Source organism: Bos indicus, chromosome 8 (genome assembly GCF_029378745.1).
Source record: "Bos indicus isolate NIAB-ARS_2022 breed Sahiwal x Tharparkar chromosome 8, NIAB-ARS_B.indTharparkar_mat_pri_1.0, whole genome shotgun sequence".
NCBI classification, from domain to species: Eukaryota; Metazoa; Chordata; class Mammalia; order Artiodactyla; family Bovidae; genus Bos; species Bos indicus.
Genome location: NC_091767.1, coordinates 45,544,780 through 45,571,575, shown reverse-complemented (window position 1 = coordinate 45,571,575; position 26,796 = coordinate 45,544,780). Strand labels below are relative to the sequence as shown.

The 26,796-nt window shown below is 42.0% G+C and overlaps 1 protein-coding gene across 4 annotated transcripts in view; it reads left to right on the top strand.

Moving 5' to 3' along the window:
• The window catches only part of APBA1 (amyloid beta precursor protein binding family A member 1), a 239,470-nt gene that overhangs the window by 178,197 nt on the left and 34,477 nt on the right, over nucleotides 1-26,796 (top strand). For all 4 annotated transcript variants that reach the window (XM_070794620.1, XM_070794621.1, XM_019966049.2 and 1 more), the window contains exons 3-5: nucleotides 15,151-15,246; nucleotides 19,573-19,612; nucleotides 22,996-23,141. In XM_070794620.1, coding sequence (XP_070650721.1) covers nucleotides 15,151-15,246; nucleotides 19,573-19,612; nucleotides 22,996-23,141 — 282 coding nt within the window. The remainder of the gene's footprint in view (nucleotides 1-15,150; nucleotides 15,247-19,572; nucleotides 19,613-22,995; nucleotides 23,142-26,796) is intronic.

Genomic DNA, 26,796 nt, shown 5'->3' with positions numbered 1-26,796 from the left:
CAGTTTGTTGTGATCCACACAGTCAAAGGCTTTAATATAGTCAATGAAGCAGAAGTAAATATTTTTCTCAAATTCTCTTACTTTTTCTATGATCCAGTGGATGTTGGCAATTTGATTTCTGGTTTCTCCACCATTTCTAAATCCAGCTTTTACATCTGAAAGTTCTTAGTTCACATACTATTGAAGCCTAGTTTGGAGGATTTTGAGCATGACCTTACTAGCATGTGAAATGAGTGCATTTGTGCAGTAGTTTGAACATTCTTTGGCATTGCCCTTATTTGGGATTGAAATGTAAACTGACCTTTTCCAGTTTTGTGGCTGCTGCTGAGTATTCCAAATTTGCTGGCATATTGGGTGCAGAACTTTAACAGCATCATTATTTTAGGATTTGAAATAGCTCAGCTGGGATTCTATCACCTCCACCAGCTTTGTTTGTAGCAATGCTTCCTAAGGCCCACTTGACTTCACACTCCAGGATATCTGGCTGTACATGAGTGAGCACACCATCATGGTTATCCAGGTCATTAAGACCTTTTTTTGTGTGATTCTTCTGTGTATTCTTGTTGGTGTGTATCGAACCACGTTGACCATGGGGGCAGCTTCTTTTTGTGTTTGTGTATCTGACTTGCCATTTCCGCTTATTCAGATTTCAGTGCGAGGGTGTTGAGGAAATGTGAAGAGGTGGGGAGGGTCCACTCTCAGCATCCTGTGCCCCCAGCCCCTGGCTGGCCACATGCCCAGGTTTGTTCTGACACTGGCTCTGAGTGAGCCTCTTTTCCCCAACTCCCACCCCTTCCTTCCATATGAACTGGATGCTCTTTTCACAGGTTCTATAAACATAGCAGAGTTTAGAGTGTGTGAAAGTTTCTGGTAGCACCTCAGAACCGAGTTTATTTTCCCCCAGAAATAGTAGGCGTTACTGCCAGAAGAGGGAGGCCAGCCCCTCCTCAGAAACATCAGGTGATGATGCTCCAGCAGTGACGCACGACTGCCGGGACCATCGGGCACTGAGGGGTTAATGCAGCTGGGTCAGACACCTGGGAGTTGGTCACATCTCCTGTTACAAGTTACATTATTGACTTGGCCATCTAACACCACTGGAAACAATCCACCAAACACACACTGGGATCGGGAGTTAGCCTCTGCTCACAAGTGGATGCTCAAGAGCTGGCCCTGCTACCCAGAAAGCACCCATAAAGATGGAGAATTTCTGGATGTACCAATTTGAGTGTCACGAAGATGAGGTAGGTGGATCCTCAGCTTCACAGCTATGTTTGCTGCTTTGCTCTTGGTTTTCTTCTAGTCCTGTCAGATTGTATGCTTTCTGCATTTCCCTTGACAGTAGGAGTAAGTGAACAGAGCTGAAATAGGATGGGAAGAGATGTAATCAGCTTTGCCTGTTGCTGGTTAGTCCAAGACGACCTGAAAAAAAAAAAAGGCTGACCATTTAGAAAGATTGCACTTAGCTTCCTCTCCATCAGCGTCACATTGTTATTTGCTATTAGCGTTCTGATAAATGAGTTCATTTAGGCACTGTAGCCTCTAATTCCAGGCTCTTTGCTGTGTCTTTTGCGTCCATAATGCTAATGAAAATGAATGGAGATTAGTGCCTTGCACGTTAGGAACTGATTTGCTAATAAATGGGCTGATGGGCAAAGTGAACCCTGTATAGTACCTGGCACATAGTAAGCTGTCAACAAACAGTAGCTATTATTGTTTTTAGTAGATAACGTGTTATTACATCAAATGGTTTGCTCTTAGCTGCATCTCTTAATACAAACTAAAAGCCACTTTGGTTTTCCTCTCACCGAGCTCACGTTCAGTATGGCCTGAGGATGCTTGTGCAGGAGGACCATCAGGAATATGGACCTAGATGGAAAATGAACATGATGGAGGCCTCCTCGTAAATGAGTCCATCACAAGTCGTAGCATTTCAAATAAATACAGTGAGGCTTTTTCAAAGGGGGAAAGATAACATTGGTTTATAGATCAGTTTTATCAGATGATAAGTTATCAAATGTTTCAGGAATGACTTTAGTTAATAATTAGTCGATTTTTTTCCTTTGAGAACATGGTTTCAGAAGCATGGAGCCCTTCAGGTAGTGATAAAATGAGTGATCTGCGTGGTCCCCTGAAGAGGAAAGCAGCCTGTACCTAGGAGATCGCTGCAGTGCAAGGCTTTCTCCAAGCTGCTAGATGGACTGGATCCTCACACTAGCAGTCTTGCCGAGGGTTTAGCAGACTTGGGACTGGGAATGTGAGCATTTTCCCTGTGGGAAAAGAAAATGGAAATGCTTAGAATATTCTGACAGTTATCTCAAAATGTTCCGTTAGTATTAATTGAATCCATTATAAATGTGTATATAAAACACTTCCTTAGGCCCAGGCTATTATCATTTTAATGACATAATTATGCCCCTACAATGCCTATGCTAACTTTCCTGCTTCACCACATTAAGGAAATACAAATATGCATTGATAATACAGTTTGAATGGAAAGTGAATAATTATGGGTTTCTTCAGCAGTTTTGATTTTCAGAAGCACAAACATATCTTGGAGCAAGGAAAAACTAATCATATATTTGGTATTTTTTTTAATAATTGTAACATAGAATAGGTTAATTTAAAACACTTTGTATCAGTGAGGAAAACAGTGTGCATTTACTTGAGGAAAAGGATAACACTGGTTGAAGTGATATACATACTGAAAAAGCTATCTGAGAACACCAGAGACGCAGAAGTCACCCCCCACACCCTACCCCACCCCCAAAGTAGAAGTTTCTCAGAAAGACTAGAGTCTATACTGTGACCTGCCCTAGGTAATCCCCTGCCCTTGAAAGTCCATATGCATTCTTCGGCACTCAGCCTTCTTTATGGTCCAACTCTCACATCCATACGTGACTACTGAAAAAACCATTGTGGCTCTATTGGTAAAGGCCCCACCTGCTAATACAGGAGACGTAAGAGACACAGGTTCAATCTCTGGGTCAGGAAGATCCCCTGGAAGGGGAAATGTCAACCCACTCCAGTATTCTTACCTGGAAAATTACATGGACAGAGGAACCTGGAAGACTACAGTCCATGGGGTCACAAAGAGTTGGACATGACTGAGCAACTAACACTTCACTTCTCACATCCACATGTGACTGGAAAAACCATAGCTTTGACTATATGGAACTTTGTCAGCAAAGTGATGTTTCTTCTTTTTAATACACTAAGTTTGTCATAGCTTTCCTTCCAAGGAACAAGTGTATTTTAACTTCATGGCTGCAGTCACCATCCACAGTGATTTTGGAGACCAAGAAAATTAAAATAGAGTTGGACCATAAAGAAGCCTGTGTGCCAAAGAATCGATGCTTTGAATTGTGATGCTGAAAGAGAAGACTTCAGAGTCCCTTGGACAGCAAGGAGATCAAATCAGTCAATCCTACAGGAAATCTACCCTGAATATTCATTGGAAGGACTGATGCTGAAGCGCCAATACTTTGGCCACCTGATGTGAAGAGCCGACTCATTGGAAAAGACCCTGGTGCTGGGAAAGATTGAGGGCAGGAGGAGAAAGGGGTGACAAAGAATGAGATGGTTGGATGAAATCATTGACTCAGTGGACATAAGTTTTAGCAAACTCTGGGAAATAGTGAAGGATAGGGAAGCCTGGCATGCTGCAGTCCATGGGGGTCACAAAAAGTTGGATATGACTGCGTGACTGATCAAAAACAAAAATGAAATCTGTCACTGCTTCCACTTTTCTATTTGCAAGGAAGTGAAGGGACCAGGTGCCATGATCTTAGTTTTCTGAATATTGAGTTTTAAGCCAGGTTTTCTACTTTCCTCTTTCACCCTCTTCAGGAGGCTCTTTAGTTCCTCTTCACTTTCTGCCATTAGAGTGGTATCATCTGCATATCTGAGATTGTTGATATTTTTCCCAGCAATCATGATTCCAGCTTAGAGTCATCCAGCCTGGCATTTCCCATGATGTACTCTGCATACATGTTAAATAAGCAGCGTGACAATATATAGCCTTGACGTACTCCTTTCCCGGTTTTGAACTAGTCCGTTGTTCCATGTCCATTTCTAACTGTTGCTTCTTGACCTGCATATAGGTTTCTCAGGAGGCAGATAAGATGGTCTGGTACTCCCATCTCTTTAAGAGTTTTCCACAGTTTGTTGTGATCCACACAGTCAAAGGCTGTAGTGTAGTATATGAAGCAGATGTTTTTTGGTATTCCCTTGTTTTATCTATGATCCAATGGATGTTGGCAATTTGATCTCTGGTTCCTTTACCTTTTCTAAATCCATCTAGTACACCTGGAATTTCTTAGTTCAAATACTGCTGGAGCCTAGCTTGAAGGATTTTGAGCATTAATTACCTTGCTGGCATGTGAAATGAGCACAACTGTGTGGTAGTTTGAGCATTCTTGGGCATTGCACTTCTTTGGGATTGGAATGAAAACTGACCTTTTCTGGGTCTCCTATATTGCAGGCAGATTCTTTACCATCTAAGCCACCAGGCAATCAATGTATATTCAATATTCTGTGATAAACTGTAATGAAAAAGAACATGAAAAAGAATGTATATATATGTATAATGAAATCACCACTGTACAGCAGAAATTAGCACAACACTATAAATCAATAAAATAAAAATAGTGACAAGAACTCTGAGCTACATGTGCCCACAAACTTCCATATGAGCACATGAATGCAATGCTGAGTGTGTCCAGAACATACATTGTATGTAAACCTTTTTCTTTTTTGTGTTTCCTTTTTCCTCTGATATTAAAGAATTGGTGCCCATGCATCCTTCCATATATTTAACACTTTTCTGGAACTCCTTTTGTATTTTTTTATGGGGAATCCTGATTAAGCACTTGAAGAAGAAAATGTAAGTTAATCATAAATTCTGCCTTCAAAGTGATTATTAAATACTGTAACTAAAATATTATCTAATAGTATTATAATTTTATGAAATATAATGGAGAAAGTAATGCACCATAAGAATGTCACAGATAAAATACAAGCAATTCCCATAGGAGAGGGATTCATTTTGCCTAAGAGAACTGGAAAGACTTCATGAAAGAACTAGTATTTGAAGTGGGCCTTTGCAGGGTTCTGAACATGTGGAGTTCAGACAAGAACATAAACAAAGGTTCACAGCAGAAACTCACAGGGAACAGAAAGTTCAGTGGCTTGATCACAGACAATAAGAACTGGAAGGGTGGAAAATGGTAAAAAAAATTAAGGCCAAACCTTGGATGCCTTAAGTGCCAAGGTAAAAGAGTCTAGGATTTATTCTTTAAGCAAAAAGGAACCTCTAAAGTTTTTGAATTGAGGAATGAATTCCTCAGTTCAGTTCAGTTCAGTCACTCAGTCATGTCCGACTCTTTGCGACCCCATGAATTGCAGCACGCCAGGCCTCCCTGTCCATCACCAACTCCCGGAGTTCACTCAGACCTACGTCCATCGAGTCAGTGATGCCATCCAGCCATCTCATCCTCTGTCGTCCCCTTCTCCTCCTGCCCCCAATCCCTCCCAGCATCAGAGCTTTTCCAATGAGTCAACTCTTTGCATGAGGTGGCCAAAGTATTGGAGTTTCAGCTTCAGCATCAGTCCTTCCAAAGAAATCCCAGGGCTGATCTCCTTCAGAATGGGCTGGTTGGATCTCCTTGCAGTCCAAGGGACTCTCAAGAGTCTTCTCCAACACCACAGTTCAAAAGCATCAATTCTTCACAGTCCAACTCTCACATCCATATATGACCACAGGAAAAACCATAGCCTTGACTAGACAGACCTTTGTTGGCAAAGTAATGTCTCTGCTTTTGAATATGCTATCTAGGTTGATCATAACTTTCCTTCCAAGGAGTAAGCGTCTTTTAATTTCATGGCTGCAGTCACCATCTGCAGTGATTTTGGAGCCCAAAAAAATAAAGTCTGACAGTGTTTCCACTGTTTCCCCATCTATTTCCTATGAAGTGATGGGACCAGATGCCACAATCTTTATTTTCTGAATGTTGAGCTTTAAGCCAACTTTTTCACTCTCCACTTTCACTTTCATCAAGAGGCTTTTTAGTTCCTCTTCACTTTCTGCCATAAGGGTGGTGTCATCTGCATATCTGAAGTTATTGATATTTCTCCCGGCAATCTTGATTCCAGCTTGTGTTTCTTCCAGTCCAGCATTTCTCATGATGTACTCTGCACATAGCTTGTTAAAATTGTATTTAAAATAATGAGAGTAAATAGGTGCTTCATGAGAGGTCTCAATGTCTTACTCAGTTTTGCCTGATGTAACAAGATAGCATAGACCTGGTGGCTTAAGCAACAGGAATTTATTTCTCACAGTTTTGGAGCCTAGGAGGTCTGAGATGAGGGTACAAGGATGGTCAGTTTCTGGTGAGTGTTCTCTTCCTGGCTTGTAGATGGCCATCTTCTTGCTGTGTTGGGGTGGAAGGTGAAGAGGAACCAAGTTATCTTGTGCCTCTTATAAGGGCACTAATCCTGTTCACAAGGGCTCCATCCTCATGACTAATCACCTCCCAGAGGCCCCACCTCCTCATTTCATTCTGCTGCGGGGAGGGGGACAGGTTGGGGTTTTAATATATATGTTTGAGAGGGACATTAACTATAACACTGGTGAAGAATGTTCATGAGTTCTTAGTGTTTGGGTTACATGTTATATGTCAGCTGTAACTTTAAAAAAAAAAAAAAACCTTATTTTCAGGCTCTGTGAGTTTCTCCATATAGTTGAAGTTGCTAAATAATTCATAGGCTTGGTGAAACTGTAATTTTAAAGAATTATTTCTCCTACCCTTGGTTGCAGTGAAATTTTTGTCACTGAGTCCCCTTTGAAGAAATGGATCTTTGTGTATTGGGATTCATCAGACTTGGCTGGAGCCAGCTGGGATCTTTTACCAGGTGTCCTAAACAGTGGAGTGTGTCATGGTCATATGTGAGCTGTCATCATTTAACCCTAGAACAATGAACATGAACGTGGTTTTCTTTTGTAAATCAATCACTGTAATAGCATCATCCTCAATCTTCATATTCCAACATGCTGTCTTGAATGGGAGATAGTGAACATGCCAGAAACTTCATACAGTCATGGTGTGTACCCCCTAGCCATAGCCAATAATGAGCTATTCTTGCCATTATACCAGTGAGAGTCTTGGGGCTTATAAAGTAATTTAAAATCTTTGTCGTATGGTTTTTATAGAGCCTTTTGTGTGCTTTTTAATTTTATTCATGAATAAAATGTTAATAAGGAATGAAGCAAGATGAGATGAAGAAAATATCCCCATGGGTATGCATTGTCCTTGTGAACACTCTCCCATAAGGGCAAAGTAATTTTTGTTATTATTGTAATCTTAAAAGATTCTCAAATATTGGTTAAGTGCTTTGTGCATGCCCAGGCACTGAGCTGATTCTGTGTGCATTGTTACCGATTAATCCTCATGTCATTCCCAACCCTCATGTCATTCTCAAAAGAGTCAGAGAGGTTGGGAACCTCGCGGTGAGTGGTGAAGCCAGGATTCACATGCAGTGCAGGTCTGCCAGATGCTGTTGTTTGAGTGCTTAGCCCTTTCAGTATCCTGAAACCTGAGTTGCAATCTTACTTGTTCTGCCACAAGAGAAAATTAAAACGTCAGTATTTTCAAAGGAGAAATGTAACTTGTGTTCCCTATAATCACCTATGCTTTTGAAAATGGACTCTAATATTGGAAAGCCAGAACATGGTAGCTTTGAAAACTTGACCAGTGTCTTAGGAATTCATTGACTATTTTTTTTTAAACTTCCCGCCAACCAGGAGCCTTTCTCAGGGCCTTCCAAGTCCTGGGCTCTGTGGCACAGAATACTTGTGTCTTCACTGGAAGCCTTCTCTGATCCAATGGTCTTTCCTCCCACCTGCTCATGTCTGCTATGGCTGCTGTCATGTCATATTTTAACCAACCAGGGGAGACAGCGGGAGTGTCCCAAAGGATTCTTGTGTCAGTGTACATTCAAAGGTCTACTTAAAATTAATTCACTTACAACAAATGCCAAGATTTCAAAGAAGTATGGGGAGAAAGGGATTTGATTAGAACTTTACCTTGAAACAACCCACTCCAGTATTCTTGCCTAGAGAATCCCTTGGACAGAGGAGCCTGATAGGTTACAGTCCACAGGGTCGCAAAGAGTCGGACACGACTGAGTGACTTCACTTCACTTCACTTTACCTTGAAAAACAGTACTAAAAATTACAAACATAAGCTTAGTTTATTTTTTGATCAACATGTCAATTATAACTTCATCTATATATGAACTCTTAGAGAAGTATTTTTTCAATTTATCTCATTGAAGTATAGTTGATTTACAATGTTGTATTAATTTCTGCTATGCTGAAAAGTGATTGTTATACATATATATGTTATTTTTCATATTGTTCTCCATTATGGCTTATTACAGGATATTGAATGTAGTTCCCTGTCCCCGGTAGGACCTTGTTGTTTATCTACCCTATATATAATATGTAATAGTTGGCTTCTGCTAACCCCAGACTCCCAATCTGTCCCTCCCTCGTCCTTCCTCCCTCCGTCTTGGCAACCATAAGTCTGTTCTGTCTGTGAGTCTGTCTCTGTTTCACAGATAAGTTCATTTATGTCATGTTTTAGATTCCAATAGTATTTGTCTTTCTCTCTCTGACTTCTCCCAGTATGGTCTCAGTCCATCCATGTTACTGCAGATGGCATTATTTCATTCTTATTTGTGGCAGAGTAGAATTCCATTGGCTATATGTACTACGTCTTCCTTATCCATCCTTTTGCTGACGGACATTTAGGTTGTTTCCATGTCATGGCTACTGTGAATAGTGCTGCTCTGAACATACGGGTCAGTTCAGTTCAGTCACTCAGCCATGTCCAGCTCTTTGCGACCCCATGGACTGCAGCACGCCAAGCTTCCCTGTCCATCACCGACTCCTGGAGCTTGCTCAAACTCATGTCCATCAAGTCAGTGATGCCATCCAAACATCTCATCCTCTCTGAACATAGGGGTACACTTATCTTTTTAAATATAGTTTTGTTTGGATGTATGCCCAGAGTGGGATTGCTGGATCATACTCTATTTTTAGTTTTTACGGAACCTCCATACTGGTTTCCATGGTGACTGCACCGATTTACACTCCCAACAACAGTATGGGAGGGTTTCCTTTTCACCACACCCTCTCCAGCATCGCTCTTAGTGTGAGGTGATACCTCACTGTAGTTTTATTTTCATTTCTCTAATAATTCATGGTAATGAGCATCTTTTCATGTGCTTATTGGCCATTTATATGAATTTTTTTGAGAAATGTCTACTTAGTTCTGCCCACTTTTTTTTTTTTTACTGGGTTGTTTGTTTTTGTTATTGAGTTGTATGAGCTAAGAGAAGAAGTATTGACTTAAAGAGTCATAATTTTTCTCAGAAAAAAGTCATTGAATCATACACTAGAACAACTGCCTTCAGTTCACACATGACTCTTGCAGCATGAGCAGAAACAGTCCTTTCGATCAGAGAAAGGACTATTTCAGCAAAAATATTTAAAGACTGTTTTCCCAAGGACCTCTATTATCAGATGTTCCAGTCATGCTTTTTTTTGAAGCACCTCTAACTTCATTATTGGCAATGGACAGGGAGGCCTGGCATGCTACAGTCCTTGGGGTCACAAAGAGTCGGACACAACTGAGTGACTGAACTGAACTGAACATCAGTATCCTTCCTTTTTTCTCTTTTTAATTGTTAACTGGTGTAACTCTACCAACTTTTTGATGGCTCATAGTGGGTTTGAGCAGTTCTCCAGTTTTACCACCTTCAGTTTTGAGATTCTGCTTTTTCTTTATTTTTGCAGTATTTGCACTTCTGCCCTGCAGTGCAGTTGCTGTTTTGTTCTGGTTTGGTTTTGTCTGGAAACACCAGATGGTCCCAGCAGTCAACAGAGATCAGCTGACAAAGATGTGGACCAGACAGATGCTAGTGTTTGAGAGGGAAGACTGTGAAGACAGACACTAACCCTGCAAGTAGTTGGCTCCTCAGTGGTGGTTTTTATGTTAAGGCGACTTGCTTTCTCAGGGACTCGGTGACATTCCTTACAGAGGACATCTTGCATGTGTTCATGGGTCTGTCTGCCCTGCCAGACCGGGAGCTCCTTGGGCACAGGCAGGGACCTGGGCTTCTCCAGACACTTATCAGCACTTCCGCATTAGATAAGTGAGTGAATGACCCAGGTCAAGCTCACTTTTTTGTCTTTTGACTAGAATTCCTCCAGAAGTCTCTCACCATCCCCGTACACCTCTCCACATCACAGCCTTGCTCTCAGCACTGCTTCAGTCCTTAGGCTTTTCTGAAAACAGCACTGTCCATTTGGAGAGAGCCAGGGGTTCTTTACCCATAGCCTTGGGGTGTTCTCAGTGGCATTCCGTCAGCTTTTCTGGGTGAAAATGTGTTCTTTCTGCAGATATCCAAGGATGAAAGAGGATTAAGGGAAAGGGAAGACCAAAGTGGTAACTCAACCCCTCAGTCCTTTAGATCTTCCAGTTCAATTCAGGAAATAGTTAATAAAGTGCCTACACTGTGCTTCTCCAATGAGGACAACAGGCCAGTGACTTATAAGGAAAATAGCCTCTGGGCAGAGAGTAGGCACAGTCTGTCACCAAGTGGGGCTCCAGTGACTGGTCCCAGCCCTGCTGTTCAGCCTATTTCTCCCCTCCCTGCAGAGCTGTGCTTCCCTCCCTGCCTCTGTTTCTAGTTCCCTCCCTCTTCCCAATCCCATCCTGCTGCATGAAGACCATCCAGTTTTCAGGGCTCAGCTGAAGCAGTGCCTTCCCAGTGCAGTAGCGCTGCTGGTACACACTCCTTCCCTCCTGCAGAAGTGGGCCCTCCCAACTCTGTGTCTCCGTGTATGAATGCGTGTCTCCACCCCCTGCCGTGGCGCTGACTTCATACGTTTCCTCCTCCTACCTGGAAAGGGGTGGATGGAACAACCACAGCATCTCTTGCCTCTTTGTTTCTGGGTCCAGTGCTAGGAACACAAGGAGGCACTGAAATATCTACTGGAGGAATAAATAAGTAATAATTAATCATGCACTGCTTTTCAGCCCTGCAAGCATAGCCTGAAAGTGCCATGAACTGTTTGTCTGTCTCACCCCCAACCATCAACAGTTTATGTGCCCCTAGGAGATGTCCAGTGAATGAAAATGACTGATTGGCTTTCCCTCCAGATGCTGTTGCATCCTAAGGACAGGATTATCTGTCTCTTGTCCTGGCATTAAAGAGCCTAAGTCTGAAGACTGGGAGCTCTGCTTTTACCACCCCAGAGCTGTGGTGAATCAGCTAGAACATAATCTACAGAAAACAAATGGTTGAGCTTAAGGAGACCTCCTGTAATTCCAGAGCAGGGAGTTGTCAAGTCATCTTTGAACAGTGCCTTCCTAGAGACCCAGGCACTTGCCTTTGTCAATCTCCAAGCCCACCTTTGCTTCCCACCCTTGGTCTCATTTGCCTGAAATTGAATATCCATCCAGTAACCCAGAAAGCATGAGACTCCAGACAGAAATATGTAATGATAGTTTTTACTTTTGCGAAATTTTGCCTCCAATACATTCTTTGAAAGTAAAAACTATTTTCCAATTTCTGGTTTTCTCTCTGCTCTTCAGCATATGAAGAGGCAGAAGTTGGGGTGAGGGGCAAAGGGCTTTTAAAGCAGACATTTGAGATGAATTGACATTAACATCTTGGTTTGGGCTCCATGGAGTCTGTGTCTGCTCTGAAGGTGTTTTTGCATCTTGACTTTGTCAGCAGTGGTGTAGTGGGTAGTAGGCTTCCAGGTAGGGTAATCTCTTGGGGACAGTTTTGTGCTTTAAAGGAACTTTGCTGGAGCTAAGGTCAGAGTCTTCACAGGCAAAGCCATTTCTCTAGTTTTCCAGTTCAAAATGCAGATGTAGCAGTGTAGGAGTCCCATAACAGAAGGAGGCTTATCACTGACCTCTAAAAATAATACAAGAAAGTAGTTATTGACTGCTTTTGGCACAACTTGGAAAACATGGTAAGGCTGAAAACCACATTGACATCATTTATTCAGTAAACATTTAGTGAGTGAATCCCTGCTGTTCACGAGTGCCCAAGGCGAGGCACTCGGATCACCAAGACGAAGACAAGAGCTTTGCTAAAGAGTTCTTGGGAAAGGGGAGGCACACAGAGAAACAGATAATTAGCAAACCTGGGACCTGCCATCAGGGGAGAATAGTAGCTTAAACAGAGTCTGAGAAGGCTTCAACAAGATGAGCGCTTTAGAAGGAGAGAACAAGGGAGAAGGCTCTAGGTGGAGGTCAGTAATTGCTTGTGCAAATAGAAGGAAGCTCAAGGGACCTCATGTGCATGTGGAAGGCTAGGGACGGGAAGTGGCTTCTAATCAGGCCTGGTGTGGGTCCCGTGAGAGCCTCGGCGAGACATGCGCACCAGAGTCACATGTGTACCTCTTCCCGGGGGTCCCGTGGTGGGTGACTGGCGCTGGTCACCAAGCCTTATTGTGGGGTCGGACCTGCCTCTCCTGTACCCCAGCCTGCTCTGCAGATAACCTGTCTTCTCACATCATCCAGAGATGACCCGGTGCTCACAGCACTGCAAAGCCTCCGTTTTTAGAAGCTTTGCAACAGAAGCTAATTAGAGAAATAGGCACTGTGGGATACTTTGGGAGCATTTTTTTTTTTAAATGAAAGTGATACATTGGCCCTCAAACAAAGCAATTAAAGAAAAAGCAGCTGCGCTAGCTTCCCCAGGGATTAGACCTTTAAAATCTTTGTGACAGAGAAAATTACTTGGGGAAAAATAGACATAAATATCTAAGAAGTGCTTCATATTTGAAAAACTAGGAAAATTTAAAGGCATTAAATTCTCATGAAAACTTTACTCCATTAATTTTGAGTAGGCCAGACATAGAGCTAACTCAGCAAGTCCCCACCACCTCTCTGGGGTGCCAAATGAAAAGTTCTGTGTGTTCTTTTCAGAGGCACACAGGGTACCTTTCTTGCATCCAGAGACTGAGGGGCTCAGGTACTTTGTACCTCACGTCACCCTGATGTGTATCCTCTTGGCTTAACTATGGAGCAGCTGATTTCTGCACGTGAGTGATGAAGAGGCTCGCTGGTCCTCACCTCTCTGCTCAGAATCAGGTACATCAGCTCATAGGAAACACATCCAGGCCTCGCAGCAGCAGGTCGAGACAGCACCACGTCTGTGCGCGTAACTCTATGTCTCACCACATCATCCTTCAGTTCATTGGGTATTTCCTGTAACTGAGACTTTTTGGAAAGAATGTATTGTTTTTATGATTTCACCCAGTGCTTGCTGACCCCCCTGCCATGTATGAACATGCCCCCTCCCCTCCTCTGCACCACACTCCATGGAACGTTCACCTTCCCCAAGCAGAGATACATTCCTGATGTCTCTGTACCCCCGCTTCCCCTGGGGCTTGGTCTGTAGAGATCAGGAGCAGGCTCAAGCTACTGCTCGTGTGATTTTGCTTTCATTGCCCAGCATGTACCTCTCCTCACTCATAGCCCTATACTTCCTCAGGGAATAGATCTTTACCTGGACTAGGTTTTATGCCTTCCATCAAACAAGCTGTGAAGCGGTGTGTTCTTGCTCTCAGAGGACCATGGCTACAGAATTCTTAAGCATCCCTGTGGCTCACCTGAAGATTTTCTTCATCCCCCAGATTTTGGGAGCATACAGAAATCTTCAGGGATCAGCTGAGGAGAGTTTTAAGCACCTTCACTGGCCTGGAGCTTCAGATCCATTCAAGCAGGGCCCGCAGAGGGAGACTGAGCCCATCACCTGGGGGCAGTAACATGCCTGATGGAACCCCTGCTTTCCAAACCTTTTCTAAGTCTTTTTCTTTTTCTTTCTCTTTTATTATTAAGTACATCAATGAGTATTTAAAAGTGTTTTTTTAAGTGGAGAAAGGAGAGGGTGGGACACATTGAGAAAGTAGCATTGAAGCATATCCATTACCATAGGTAAAATAGATAGCTACTGGGAAGTTGCTGTGTGACACAGGGAGCTCAACCTGGTGCTCCGTGACAACCTAGAGGGGTGGGGTGGGGTGGGGTAGGGGGTGGGAGGGGGAGGTTCAAGAGGGAGGGGAACGTATGTATACTTAGGGCTGATTCATGTTGTGCTATGGAAGAAAGGAACACAATGCTGTGAAGCAATTATCCTCCAATTAAAAATAGATTAAAAAAAAGCTGTGTTTATTATAACAAATAAAACAGTGTTCTCATCACCTAATTTGACAAATGGAAAATTGCCAGTAATTTTGAAGGCTCCTTTCTTCTCTTCCTCAAGCCTATACCCTTCTTCCTTCTCCTTATTTAATAAATTATTTCATTTTCCTTGTTTTTGAAGGAATCAAACTGTGGTTTTGGTTTTCTGTGCCTTTAACCTTTTCTTAATATTCTTGAGATTTAGCCATGTTGTATCTTTTATTGTAGTTTGTTCATTTTAAGTGATAAGCCTTATCTTTAAACATATTGCTTAACAAAGAGTTTAACTCTTCTAAGAGTCACCAAGGTAATGTTGTTTGAATGCTGAAATATCTCTGTTTTCCGTGGCTGCTGGATTAAATCAGACAAAATATTTTACAACTGGTTCAGTTTCCATTCATCAAAACCAGTCCCAGCTGCCTCTTTAAAAATTTATGCTTTAATTTTTACTTTTTCACTTAGGTCATCTTAGGCAGGTGATTTTTTAAGACATTTAGCATCCAAAGTCTTTGTATCCTTCAATAAGAAAAATGTTTTAAAAACAGAAACCACTTGAGTATCACTATTAGCTTTATTCATCTGTGCTTTAAGTTCGGTCGTCAGCTCTTGCTGTGTTTCAACACTTGGCCTGAGGTGGTGGATGAGGGAGAAGGGGAACTGTAAGGGCCTCTGAAAACAGGGCAGGAATTTAAAGAAAGCTTGACAAATCCAAGCCTTCTAGGTACCGTTGGCACTCCGTTCCAGGAAGTTTTCTCACTGCTGAAATGTTCTTCAGTCGTGTACAGCTCTCTCCTGTCTCCCCAGGTCCCTAAGGCCAGGTGGTTCACCCCGGCGTTCCCTGTGCAGTTCTCACTGTTTTGCTTTGCTGTCTGTTTTCCAGTCCCCATCTCCGGGCAGTTCCTCACCCCTGGGTGCAGAGTCTTTGAGCACACCCCTTCATCCTGGTGACCCCGCGGAAGCCTCCACAAATAAAGAGGTAGGATACCATTTTGTCTCAAAAGCCATCAGTCCATTATGTTTTATTTCAATTCTGGTTTATGCTTTACCCAGCCTCCCATAGAGCTGCTGACCCAGATTACTGTAGGGAGAACAATCCTCATCTCTCCAGCACGGAATTCAGTGATTAAAGCTGTGCCATCCCGTTCGATAGCCACTAGCCACTGGTGTCTATTTTAATTCATAAATAAGTTGAAAAAGTCACTTCCTCGAGCACACTAGCCACATGTCAGGTGCTCAGTAGCCACATGTGACTAGTGGCTATTGTACTGGAAGCAGAGTTGACAGAACATTTCCTTGATTGCAGAAAATACTGTTGAATGTGAAACATCAAAAACGGTTGAGCAGTGAGGTTATGAGCCTCGATGCCATGGCATTACAGTTGCTATGTGGTTTGGGAAGTGGGCTGGTTTCTTAAATACTCATTTATTTCAGGCCCAAGTAAAATAGCTTTTTGACAACAGGGCGACTGCTTGTCCTGTTTATCTGGGGTAGTTCTTGTTCATACTTGTTGTCCAAGCAGCACACCGGGTGAGCACCCCTTCTCACTCTAAAGCAGTGCTGTCCAAGAGGACTCCCTGTGATGCCGGGAATGTTCTGCTTCTGGACTGTCGTGTTTGGTAGACACACACCAGCCGTGTGTGCCTTGCTAGCCCTGGAGATGCGGCCAGTGGCACTGAGAAACTGAATTTTTCATTTTATTGCATTTTAATTAAATAACTATGTGTGGCTAGGGGCTGCTGGGAAGTGCAACTGTAAAGTGTCTCTTTGAACAGCCAATCCTATGGTCACCCTACTGATGGAGGCCATGCTCTGCTCTGGCAGAGAATATTTAAGAGAGAAGATGCTGCTGGCTCCTACTAAGGTTTCTGAGGCTAGAAAAGGGCAGGTGTTTTTCCCTGAGGGGGAAACATTGCCTTCTTCAGCACCCATTGTCCTTTTACTCCTGGCTAACTGCTCCTCCCACCTGTGTATGAAGTAGCATCAGGTCAATACTGACCTGCACGATCATCATATGCGTGGGCTCAGCTCGCTCTAAATATAGATAATGCCTAATCAGCACTGGGGATGTTCATGAAAGAGATAAACCACATAATGAATGATTATCTAATTTTCCTTCCTTTTTGCTGATAAAGAAAGTTAAATTCAGTGGAGAAAGTGATCTCCATTTTAACCTGAGTGGCGATCACTTCTAAAAAGGAGTCTTAGTTAAAATTTACCCTTGATGTATCATTGAATACACATCCGTTTGCCATTAAATATTCATGCAGGGGAGAAGTATTTTTTATTAATCTATTCATATTAAAGCAAACAAACACAGGGAGACAGTCTCAGAAATGACACCAATATTAGAATTTAGATTTGAAATATGTTTTGTCCTTCTCTGGTCTTGATCAGGCCTCGGGAACAGGAGTAATGGGGTTACGGTTTCTTCTGGCCCTGCACCCCTTATATTTTATTCATAGCACATGAATAGGTGAGCACAAATGGCAAGAAGAAAAGCCACAGTGATGATAACAGTAATGAGAGTTACCATTTCTTGAGCGTTTATGCATTCAGGCACCAGGCCAGGCAAATCACATAGTATCTCATTTAAGCATTAAATGACTTCTATGAGGTAGGAATTATTGTCTTCAATTATTAATGGAGGAAGCTGAGAGGTTAAGTAACTTACCTTGCATCCCAGATGTCACAAGTAGTAGGGCCAGGTTTAAAATCCAGAATTCTGGAGAGCCCAGGCTCTTAACATCACAATCTGTTGTCCCTGGGGTAAAGAGTACTTACAGGACATACAGTGTATGGACAGGTAGCTTGTGTGTTATTATTTCAATGTTCAGGCCTCCAGGCTCTACACACGGTTTGTGTGACCTCTTAAACATCCCAAAGATTTGGCCTTTATCTTCTTGAATGTGTCTCTGTTAATTCTTGAATGTTAAGGATCAACTAATGTTCATTTCTGTCCACATGTGAGAAAACAAAGGGCTCATCAGACATCTGAATATTCAGCATTTGATTATTCATCAGATATAATAAGCAAGGCAAATTTGTTAGTTTCCCAGTTCCTACAGGACTTGGCACATGTTTCTGCATATCTTTAGAAATAATGATGAAAATCCTCTTTGTGTGCAATAAGTAGAGATTCTTTCATTTCACAAAACTCTTAAAAAAAAAAAAAAGTTTACTACCCTAGAGACTAAAGAAAGCCAGTCATGAGCTCATGAATAGAGAATACACGAATGAACCAAATGCCCTGCATTGTGACTCTAAAGAAAATGGCAGCTTTTAGAGCTGTAGACTAATGCGATTCTTGTAGCTTCTGCTCAAATCTGAGCACTGTCCTTGAGATTAGCATTCAGAAAAGTATGCGAATAGTCCAAGAAAATATAAATTGGCTTCTTAGTTGTACCTGGAAGTTAAACCATTTTGATTAGATGAAGTAAAGCCCTTATTGCCCCTAAATGCTGAGGGCAAGGAGAGGGAAATGGTTGGGGAATAATAATCTAAAAGTCTTAGGCCCTTGTGAAGAAGCTAGCTTTCATCTGCATACCATGAAATTATAGATTTTTTTTTCTTTAAAGCAACAGAGTTTAAGCCAGCAGGCACTCAACTGGGCCTGTCTTCTCGTTTGAGTAAATAGAAAGTAAAATTAATGTAAAGCATTTTTGAACTTGGAGTTCCCTTTTTCTCCTGTCCACGTAATCTGACGTTCACTAGGTGTGCATTTTTCCGTAGATGCTCTAGCAGCCAGTGACTTTTCATTCCTGGTGAACTGTGTCCTTAGTGTCCCGAAAGGTGATTCTTTTCTGAAACCAGAAACCCGCCTTTGGTATGAGGAGCTTTTTCATCCCAGTGAGCACATCTCCAGCACGTTTACTGAGATTACCCTGCATTGTGTATTGTGTGATTAGTGTTGAATTCTTGTCCTTGTCCTGGGTTGAGTTTAAAGTCTTAAAATTGTTTCTTTTACTCCCTCCAGTTTTTCACATAACAGCTAACATTACTGTTTTTTTTTTTAATATTATGCAAATTTAATTTATCATCCCTTTACCATTCCCATCTTCCAAATGAAGAGCAGCACTGTATAAACTGTATCAAGGTGTTCCCCATGATATCCCAGCCATCACACAGGGCCCTTCCCTCTGTCAGTCCACTAGGCACCCCAGAGTATTCCATCAATTCAAGTCACCCTACTGAGCAGCTATGTTTTACTAGATGGTCTTGTTCTGAAATCATCACCTGACACCTGGTAGATTCTTAGCAGTGGAAATCCTTAGGCTTTCTGAAGATAACCCTTGGCCATGCAGACTCTGATTTTGCCCATTTTAGGGACTCTTCTACACTAGCTCTCGACTCTCCTACAATGCTCACATCATCCTGCCCCAGACTGTCAGCTGCAAATTCTGTTACTGGTTGAAGTAGAAATGAATTACTGACTCTTACTCCACTGAGAGTTATCTCTGGGACATTTGCTTGTGAAAGGAACCAAGGGTTAAGTGTTGGTCCTCTGAGAGCTGGCGTTTAAACTGTCATCCAGTCAGGTTCTATAAACCTTCTAACTGATTATATCCACTTCAAGGATGCTGTTGGGAGACTAACCTTTGCTATGGGGTTTTACTTAATATAAAAAATGCCATTACATAAATCATTATTGTGACAGATTTTTTAACTGCTTCTTAAACTTCTTTGTTTATTGGGCTCTTATTTTAAGAATAATATACAATACATGGTAACACATAATAATGACTTATGTAATGGAATTTTTAAACTAAAATACACCAGTAAGAGATGAAAGGAAGAGATAAAAAACCCTAGCAACCATTTTTAGCACAGTGAGAGATCAGACCTAAAGTACAAACAAAATTTGCCCTGCAAAGACCTAAAGTGGAATAAAATTCTCAAAGGGAATTCTTAATTTTAACATATAATCGTATTATTGGTGCTTTTACTAATCAACAGTTTCTCACACACCTAGATTCTTACAAATATAAATGGAGCCTTTATTGTTACTGCTAATTATGAATTTTGGTCCGTGGATTATTTTTTAAGATAACAAACATTTCTCTGATTATGGAATGTAGGGTTTTTAGATTATCTAAAATATGAATGGATGGTTCTGGGCTTCAGGTAACTTTTAATAATAAATGCATATATTTATTCACACTTCATTTTCTGTAGCCAAAAGTGGTTGACATCTGTTAATATCTGCCATTGGTGATGTATTCATTTTTCATTTTGCATGGATGGTTGTGTTAATGAATTTTTAATGATGCTTTGTCCTTTTTGAAACTTTTTGTCTTATTTACAGTCAAGAAAAAGCTTGGCTTCATTCCCAACCTACGTTGAAGGTAAGAGCTGAAAAGGAAATACTAAACACTGAGTCATTCATGAATCTTTTAGCATTTTGGGTATTGGAAGAACTGGGCTGTAAGATACTAGTGGGAAAGAAAGGCCACAAAGTCACTTATTCAGTCTTAGAATCTTAGACTAAAACAGCAATAGCCATGAACCTCTCAAAGACCCTCCTCCCTGTCCTTGCTGATTCTGTCCAGGAGACGGTGAGGCTGAGGGGTGCTGGGGGGTTTTGCTTAGCCTAGAACTGGCCATATTGGATTCAAAACCCATGTCTCCTCATCTCCAATCCAGTATACCTCTTGCATTCATCAGGAACCATTCAATTAGAAACAGTGTTTAACTAAGTGGGAAGTTTAAAAAAAAAAAAAAAAATTCCCAGTAATTCCTGTCTCTTGCTTGGGTGAGCTAATAATAGTAACACTTATCAAGCTCTCTTACTCTGCCAGGTACTGATAACTAATTGAATCCTCAGATTGATCTTGTGAAGTGGATTTTATCATTATCCCCGTGTTATGCATGAGAACTAAGGCATAGAGCGAGGGTGAGCAGCCTTCCCAAGATCCTGCAGTGAGAGTCGCAGAGACAGGCTGGGAACCAGCAGTCTTAACTTCACCGTTCTCCATGGGATTGATAATCTATGCAGAACAGCCACGTGGTTGTGCAGACTAGGCACCGCAGCTTGAGGTTGGACCACACAGATGGCACGACTACTGATCCTCTACCAGGGAGGATGGCAGATGATCTGAGGGAGCAGGGGCATTATCATATCCTTGAAGGAGGGTTTTCTAGGGGCCATAGGATACCCAGACATTGTGTCTGACCTTCAGGTTCTATGTCTGTTCCACTGCCCGAGGATAAATTACCTGAATTCATAAACCTTCCTTTGAACCCTTTGGCCTGAAGCCCAGGACAAGGTCGTTTCTTTCTTGAGTAACCTGGAAATTATATGCATTGTTTTTGCAAAGACCCAGAACTCCAGAAGAGCACTTGGGGGAGTTTTCAGGAATTTAGAAAATATTCTTCGAGATTTCCAAGCTCAGCATCAACATGAATGTGAAGATATAATGTGTGTGCTTGTTCACCCATAGAGCAACACAAAGGCATCACTGAAAAGGAAAGTCTGCAATTCTTTGACTTAGGAGAAATATAACTTTAATTTTTTTAACTTTAAAAAAGTTACACTAGCACTAAGTGTAAAATGAAATTAGGATTATTTTTTGTGAGTGTAATACAGTGACATTTGATTCTAGTCAATTTCCCTAGAAAATAATTGACATAAAATTGTATCTCAAATATGTATTTGTTTAGGTCCAATATTTCTCTCTCTCAGCTTCTTGACATTTATATGGTTGCTTAAATATCACCTGAATTACTCTTAAACACATCTACGTATTCATACTTAACTGTGGTTGAAAAGGGACCCTTTTCAGTAAAGAGAGCTAAACCCACCGATGAATATATGATAGTGGAAATCCCATAGAGAAAAGAAATCCCAAAGAGGAAAAAGATGTTTCATTTTTTTTTCTTTTAACATTCATTATTTTCACAAAGTAAATGGAAGTCTTTTAAAAGTTGCTGTTCTGGATGAGGTCTTTTTTTCTCTTGGTTGTCAAAAATGATTACATTTATGTAACATTATAAATCCATCACTGGGATTTATGATGATATTTTACTTTTTACAAGACATAGTATAGATCCAAACTTGTCCATGTATTATTTTACTTTAACAGTGCTTCCCTGCTGTATAACTAAAGTTATACATTGTAAATAACCTGAATTCTGCTCATATCTGTAAAACCTTCAGGGTAGGAAGCATGTGTCTTTCAAGAAGCACACAAATGACTGGCATGTGATAGAGGCAGGTTTGGCTGTATCCCTCAGTGTTTGTCCAGAAACCTTTCTCAGAAAGATTGAGAATCAGAAAACTTAACAGGTTTCCTGATTTAACTTCTACACAGATGCTTTGTGAAGACCTTTCCTAAAACAGTTAATTTCTTTTTTTCCACCAGCGCCCTGGTTTTAGGAAAACAAATAGATTACGTTGTCTGTACCCTGAGAAGTAGCTTATCGTGGGAACCAGCTGTTTAAACTCAAGATGAGCTTGATGTGTAAGGATAAAAATAAAAATCATTCTAGATTAGCTCTTCAAGAGGAAAAGGCAAATTGTTTCCATTTCGAGTTGTCTAAGAGCCTGAGTTTTTAACAGTGGGTTAAAAAGTATATTTTAGTCTTTCCAAATATGGCATTCAAGCCAAAGAAAATACATATGTTTTCACTGCAGAATTAAAATGCCTTTCTTTTCACATCTGTTGTAAAGTTATGTATTAGTCCCAACACGTTTTAATTTCCAGTGGGGTTTATAGGTGATCATGATTAGAATCAAACTTCCCAGGTGACTCAGTGGTAAAGACCCTGCCTGCCAATGCAGGAGACATGGGTTCTGTCCCTGGATCAGAAAGATCCCCTGGAGAAGGATATGGCAGTCCACTCCGGTATTCTTGCCTGGGAAATCCCATAGTCAGAGGAGCCTGATGGACTACAGTCCATGGGGATCGCAAAAGAGTCAGACACAACTGAGCAACTAAACAACAGCAATGGTTAGAATCAGATGCCTCCATGTTAATTATTTAAAATTAAAGGTTTGATTTGAAAGGCTGGTGAATGAGAACAGAAAATTCCAAATTTCCTTGGAATTGGTATGTATGTGGATCCAGGCCAGGCACATTATAGCAGGTAAGTCAACAAGGTTATTAGCACGAGACCATGACTCTGGGGTCATGTTACCTCTCTTACAGACTTCAGGTTAGAGGCTCTTTGGGGAATCCAGACATTCTGCAGCAAATACTCATTTTTCTGATTTATAATATTTATTTCCCCCATTATGGATAAAATGGAGGGGGTAGGTGATATGAATCAGTGGCAAGCAAAGGAACTACTGGATGATGAGGCTGTCTAACAAGATGGCCTTCTGCTCATCTAACCATTTGTCCAGCAAACATTTATTTGATACCCACTGTGTGACAGAAGCTGACTAGACCCAGGAGAGCCAGACGTGATGGTATAGTGTTCCTTCTCCCAAAAAACAGCATCATTTAGCAATGAATTTTATATTTTATGTTTAAATAAATATTCACATTGTTTCTCATAGTAAATGGTCTGGGTGAAGTAGATTCCTCTAAGGAAGAATTTGCCCTTCTGTTTGAAAATGAGGGCATAGTGAAGGGAGATCAGAGAGATGCCTTAGACTCTCAGGTAGATGCACCTGCTCAGGGGTGTCGGGAGCTGACCACCTGTGTTGGAGGCGTGTAGCAGAGGGGAGGGGGCGTGATGGGGGGCACACGTGGCCTCACTCATCACCATGGTCTGTGTGTTACAGTTCCTGGACCTTGTGACCCTGAGGACTTGATTGATGGAATCATTTTTGCTGCTAATTACCTTGGCTCCACCCAGCTGCTCTCAGACAAAACTCCCTCCAAAAACGTGCGAATGATGCAGGCCCAGGAAGCAGTAAGCAGGATCAAGGTGAGGGGGTGCCCTGTGCTCTGAGGGGGGGTGGTGGGCCAGTGTGGGCAGCTGAGCCGTCCATAGTGGTCACCCCGCACCACATGTCCCAAGTTTAGTGGAGTGGACTGAGGTGACATGACAGGCAGGGCTTATACCTGTACCTGCCAAAGTTCTCAACAGAAAAATGATTTGCAAAGTGTGTTGGAGTCTTGATGCATAAATGCTATATAATTTGATTGTTCTTAATGGCCAGCCTTGAGGAAGAAGTACATATGATGATAAGCTTTGGAAAGGTGGAAAGATGAGAAAGGACAGCATTTTAAATATTATCTTTCCAATATGTGAGCCCTGTATCACTGCATTTCTGCTGACAGAGATCAGTGCCTTGAACATTCATGCTACAGAGTGGTTCAAACTAGGTGTCATTGCTTTCGAACCTGTCGATCCTGTTCAAGCTAGATTGAACTGGCTTCAGTTCAGTCGTTCAGTCGTGTCCAACTCTTTGCAACCCCATGGACTGCCACACACCAGGCCTCCCTGTCCATCACCAACTCCCAGAGCTTGCTCAAACTCATGTCCATTGAGTCAGTGATGCCATCCAACCATCTCATCCTCTGTCATCCCCTTCTTCTCCTGCCTTCAGTCTTTCCAAGCATCAGGGTCTTTACCAGTGAGTCAGTTCTTCACATCAGGTGACCAAAGTATTGGAGCTTCAGCTTCAGTCCTTCTAATGAATATTTAGGACTGATTTCCTTTAGGATTGACTGGTTTGATCTCCTTGCAGTTCAAGGGACTCTCAAGAGCCTTCTCCAATACCACAGTTCAAAAGCATCAATTCTTCAGCACTCAGCTTTCTTTCTGGTCCAATTCTCACATCCATACATGACTACTGGAAAAACCATAGCTTTGACTAGATGGACCTTTGTCGGCAAAGTAATGTCTCTGCTTTTTAGTATGCTGTCTAGATCGGTCATAGCTTTTCTTCCAAGGAGCAAGTGTCTTTTAATTTCATGTCTGCAGTCACCACCTGCAGTGATTTTGGAGCTCAAGAAAATAAAGTCTATCACCCTTTCCACTGTTTCCCCATCTCTTTGCTGTGAAGTGATGGGACCAGATGCCATGATCTTCGTTTTTTGAATGTTGAGTTTTAAGCCAACTTTTTTCAATCTCCTCTTTCACTTTCACCAAGAGACTTTTTAGTTCTTCTTCGCTTTCTGCCAGAAGGGTGGTGTCATTTGCATATATGAGGTTATTGATATTCCTCCCAGCAGTTTTGATTCCAGCTTGTGTTTCATCCAGCCGAACATTTGGCTTGATGTACTCTGCATGTAAGTTAAATAAGTGGGGTGATGATATACAGCCTTGACGTACTCCTTTCCCAATTTTGAACCAGTCCATTGTTCCATTTAGTCTGGTTCTAACTGTTCCTTCTTGACGTGCATACAGATTTTTCAGGAGGCAGGTCAGGTGGTCTGGTAGTCCCATCTCTTTCAGAATTTTCTACAGTTTGTTGTGATCTACACAGTCAAAGGCTTTGATATAATCGATAAAGCAGAAAGTAGATGCTTTTCTAGAATTCTCTTGCTTTTTCTATGATCCAGTGGATGTTGACAATTTGATCTCTTGTTCTTCTACCTTTTCTAAATCCAGCTTAAAACATCTGTAAGTTCTCAGTATATGTGCTGTTAAAACCTGGCTTGGAGAATTTTGAGCATTACTTTGCTAGTGTGTGAGATGAGTGTAATTGTGCGGTAGTTTGAACATTCTTCAGCATTGCCTTTCTTTGGGATTAGAATGAAAACTGACCTTTTCCAGTCCTGTGGCCACTGCTGAGTTTTCCCAATTTGTTGGCATATTGAGTCCTGTACTTTCACAGCATCATCTTTTAGGACTTGAAATAGCTTAGCTGGAATTCCATCACCTCCACTAGCTTTCTTCATAATGATGCTTCCTAAGGCCCACTTGACTTCACACTCCAGGATGTCTGGCTCTAGGTGAATGATCACACCATCGTGATTTTCTGGGTCATGAAGATCTTTTTTGTATAGTTCTTCTGTGTATTTTTGCCACCTCTTCTTAATATCTTCTGCTTCTGTTAGGTCCATACCATTTCTGTCCTTATTGTGCCCATCTTTGCATGAAATGTTCCCTTGGTATCTCTAATTTTCTTGAAGAGATCTCTGGTCTTTCCCATTCTGTTGTTTTCCTCTATTTCTTTGCATTGATCACTGAGGAAGGCTTTCTTATCTCTCCTTTCTATTCTTTGGAACTCTGCATTCAGATGGATATCTTTCCTTTTCTCCTTTGCCTTTCACTTCTCTTCTTCACTCAGCCATTTGTAAGACCTCCTCAGACAACCATTTTGCCTTTTGCATTTCTTTTGCTTGGGGATGATTTTGATCACCGCCTCCTGTACAGTGTTACAAACCTCTGTCCATAGTTTTTCAGGCACTCTATCAGATCTAATCCCTTGAATCTACTTGTCACTTCCACTGTATAATCGTAAGGGATTTGTTTTAGGTCATACATGAATGGTCTAGAGGTTTTCCCTACTTTCTTCAATTTAAGTCTGAATTTAGCCATAAGGAGTTCATGATCTGAGCCACAGTCAGCTGAACTGGCTTGCTTCACCTAAAAGAAAGCATTTGATCAGATCTACTCTGGCTAATCTGAACCAAGTCAGTGCAAGGCTAACTCGGTTCAAACCAGTCATAACCTGTTTGCATCTGTATTGTCAAGATTTAAAAGGAGCGAGCTTCTTTGATCCCTGAAACCACTTTTGTCTAGTTTAAGTCATTCACAGCTAGTTTGAACCAGCCAAACTAGCTTGAACTGGTTTGAACTGGCCTGACCCCATGGAAATGCAGCCTCTAGAATACCCGCCATGACGCTAGTGCCCCTAGAACCGTGGACAAGCCAGTGGTGACAGGGACCCTGATGGTGCCATCGTGTCATTCAGGTGCTGCCAGCACCTAGAACCCCTGAGGCTGTTTTCAGCTAGAGCCACAGGCATTTCATCACCACTGAAATCAGAGCTGGGGACTTCGAGTGAGTTGAAATAGCTTAGGACTTGCCAGATTGGGTTCTGTCAAGTTTCCATTGGTCAGAATCAACACCCTTCTCAAGGGACTGTTCCCTTTACATGTCTTCTCTCTCACACATGCCCAGGCTTCATCCTGGGCTTTGTATGGCAGTGTGGAACAAGAAGCAAGAGTCCTTAACTTTCTTCATCAAGGGAAAGAATATTTGTTGAGCATTTACGTGTGCAAGGCTGTGCAGGGTCCTGGGAGGGAGGAAAAATAGTGATTTATAAGGTGAGATCCTTACACTCAAGTTCAGCAGCACACATGAGAAGTGAATTAAGCCAGCAAGTATACAAGGGGGTGCCGGAGGAGGAGAGAGGGGTGTCTGGATCAAAAGGCCACAGGAGTGTGGGGAGCCCTTGTGAGGTGAGACACTGCCTGGAAGCCTGAGGGAGGAGAGAGCAGCAACCACGGAGGTCATGGAGGTCACACGGAGCAGGGGTGGTACTTCACGTCCTTCTACCCCCACTCCCCCACCTCCTCCAGGGCTGATGCTCGTCTCACGAATTTGCCCAGGCTCTGCTATGTCCTGAATAGTCGACAGGGTCAGCGCTGGCCCTGCCCTTCATTACCCATCACTGCACAGGAAG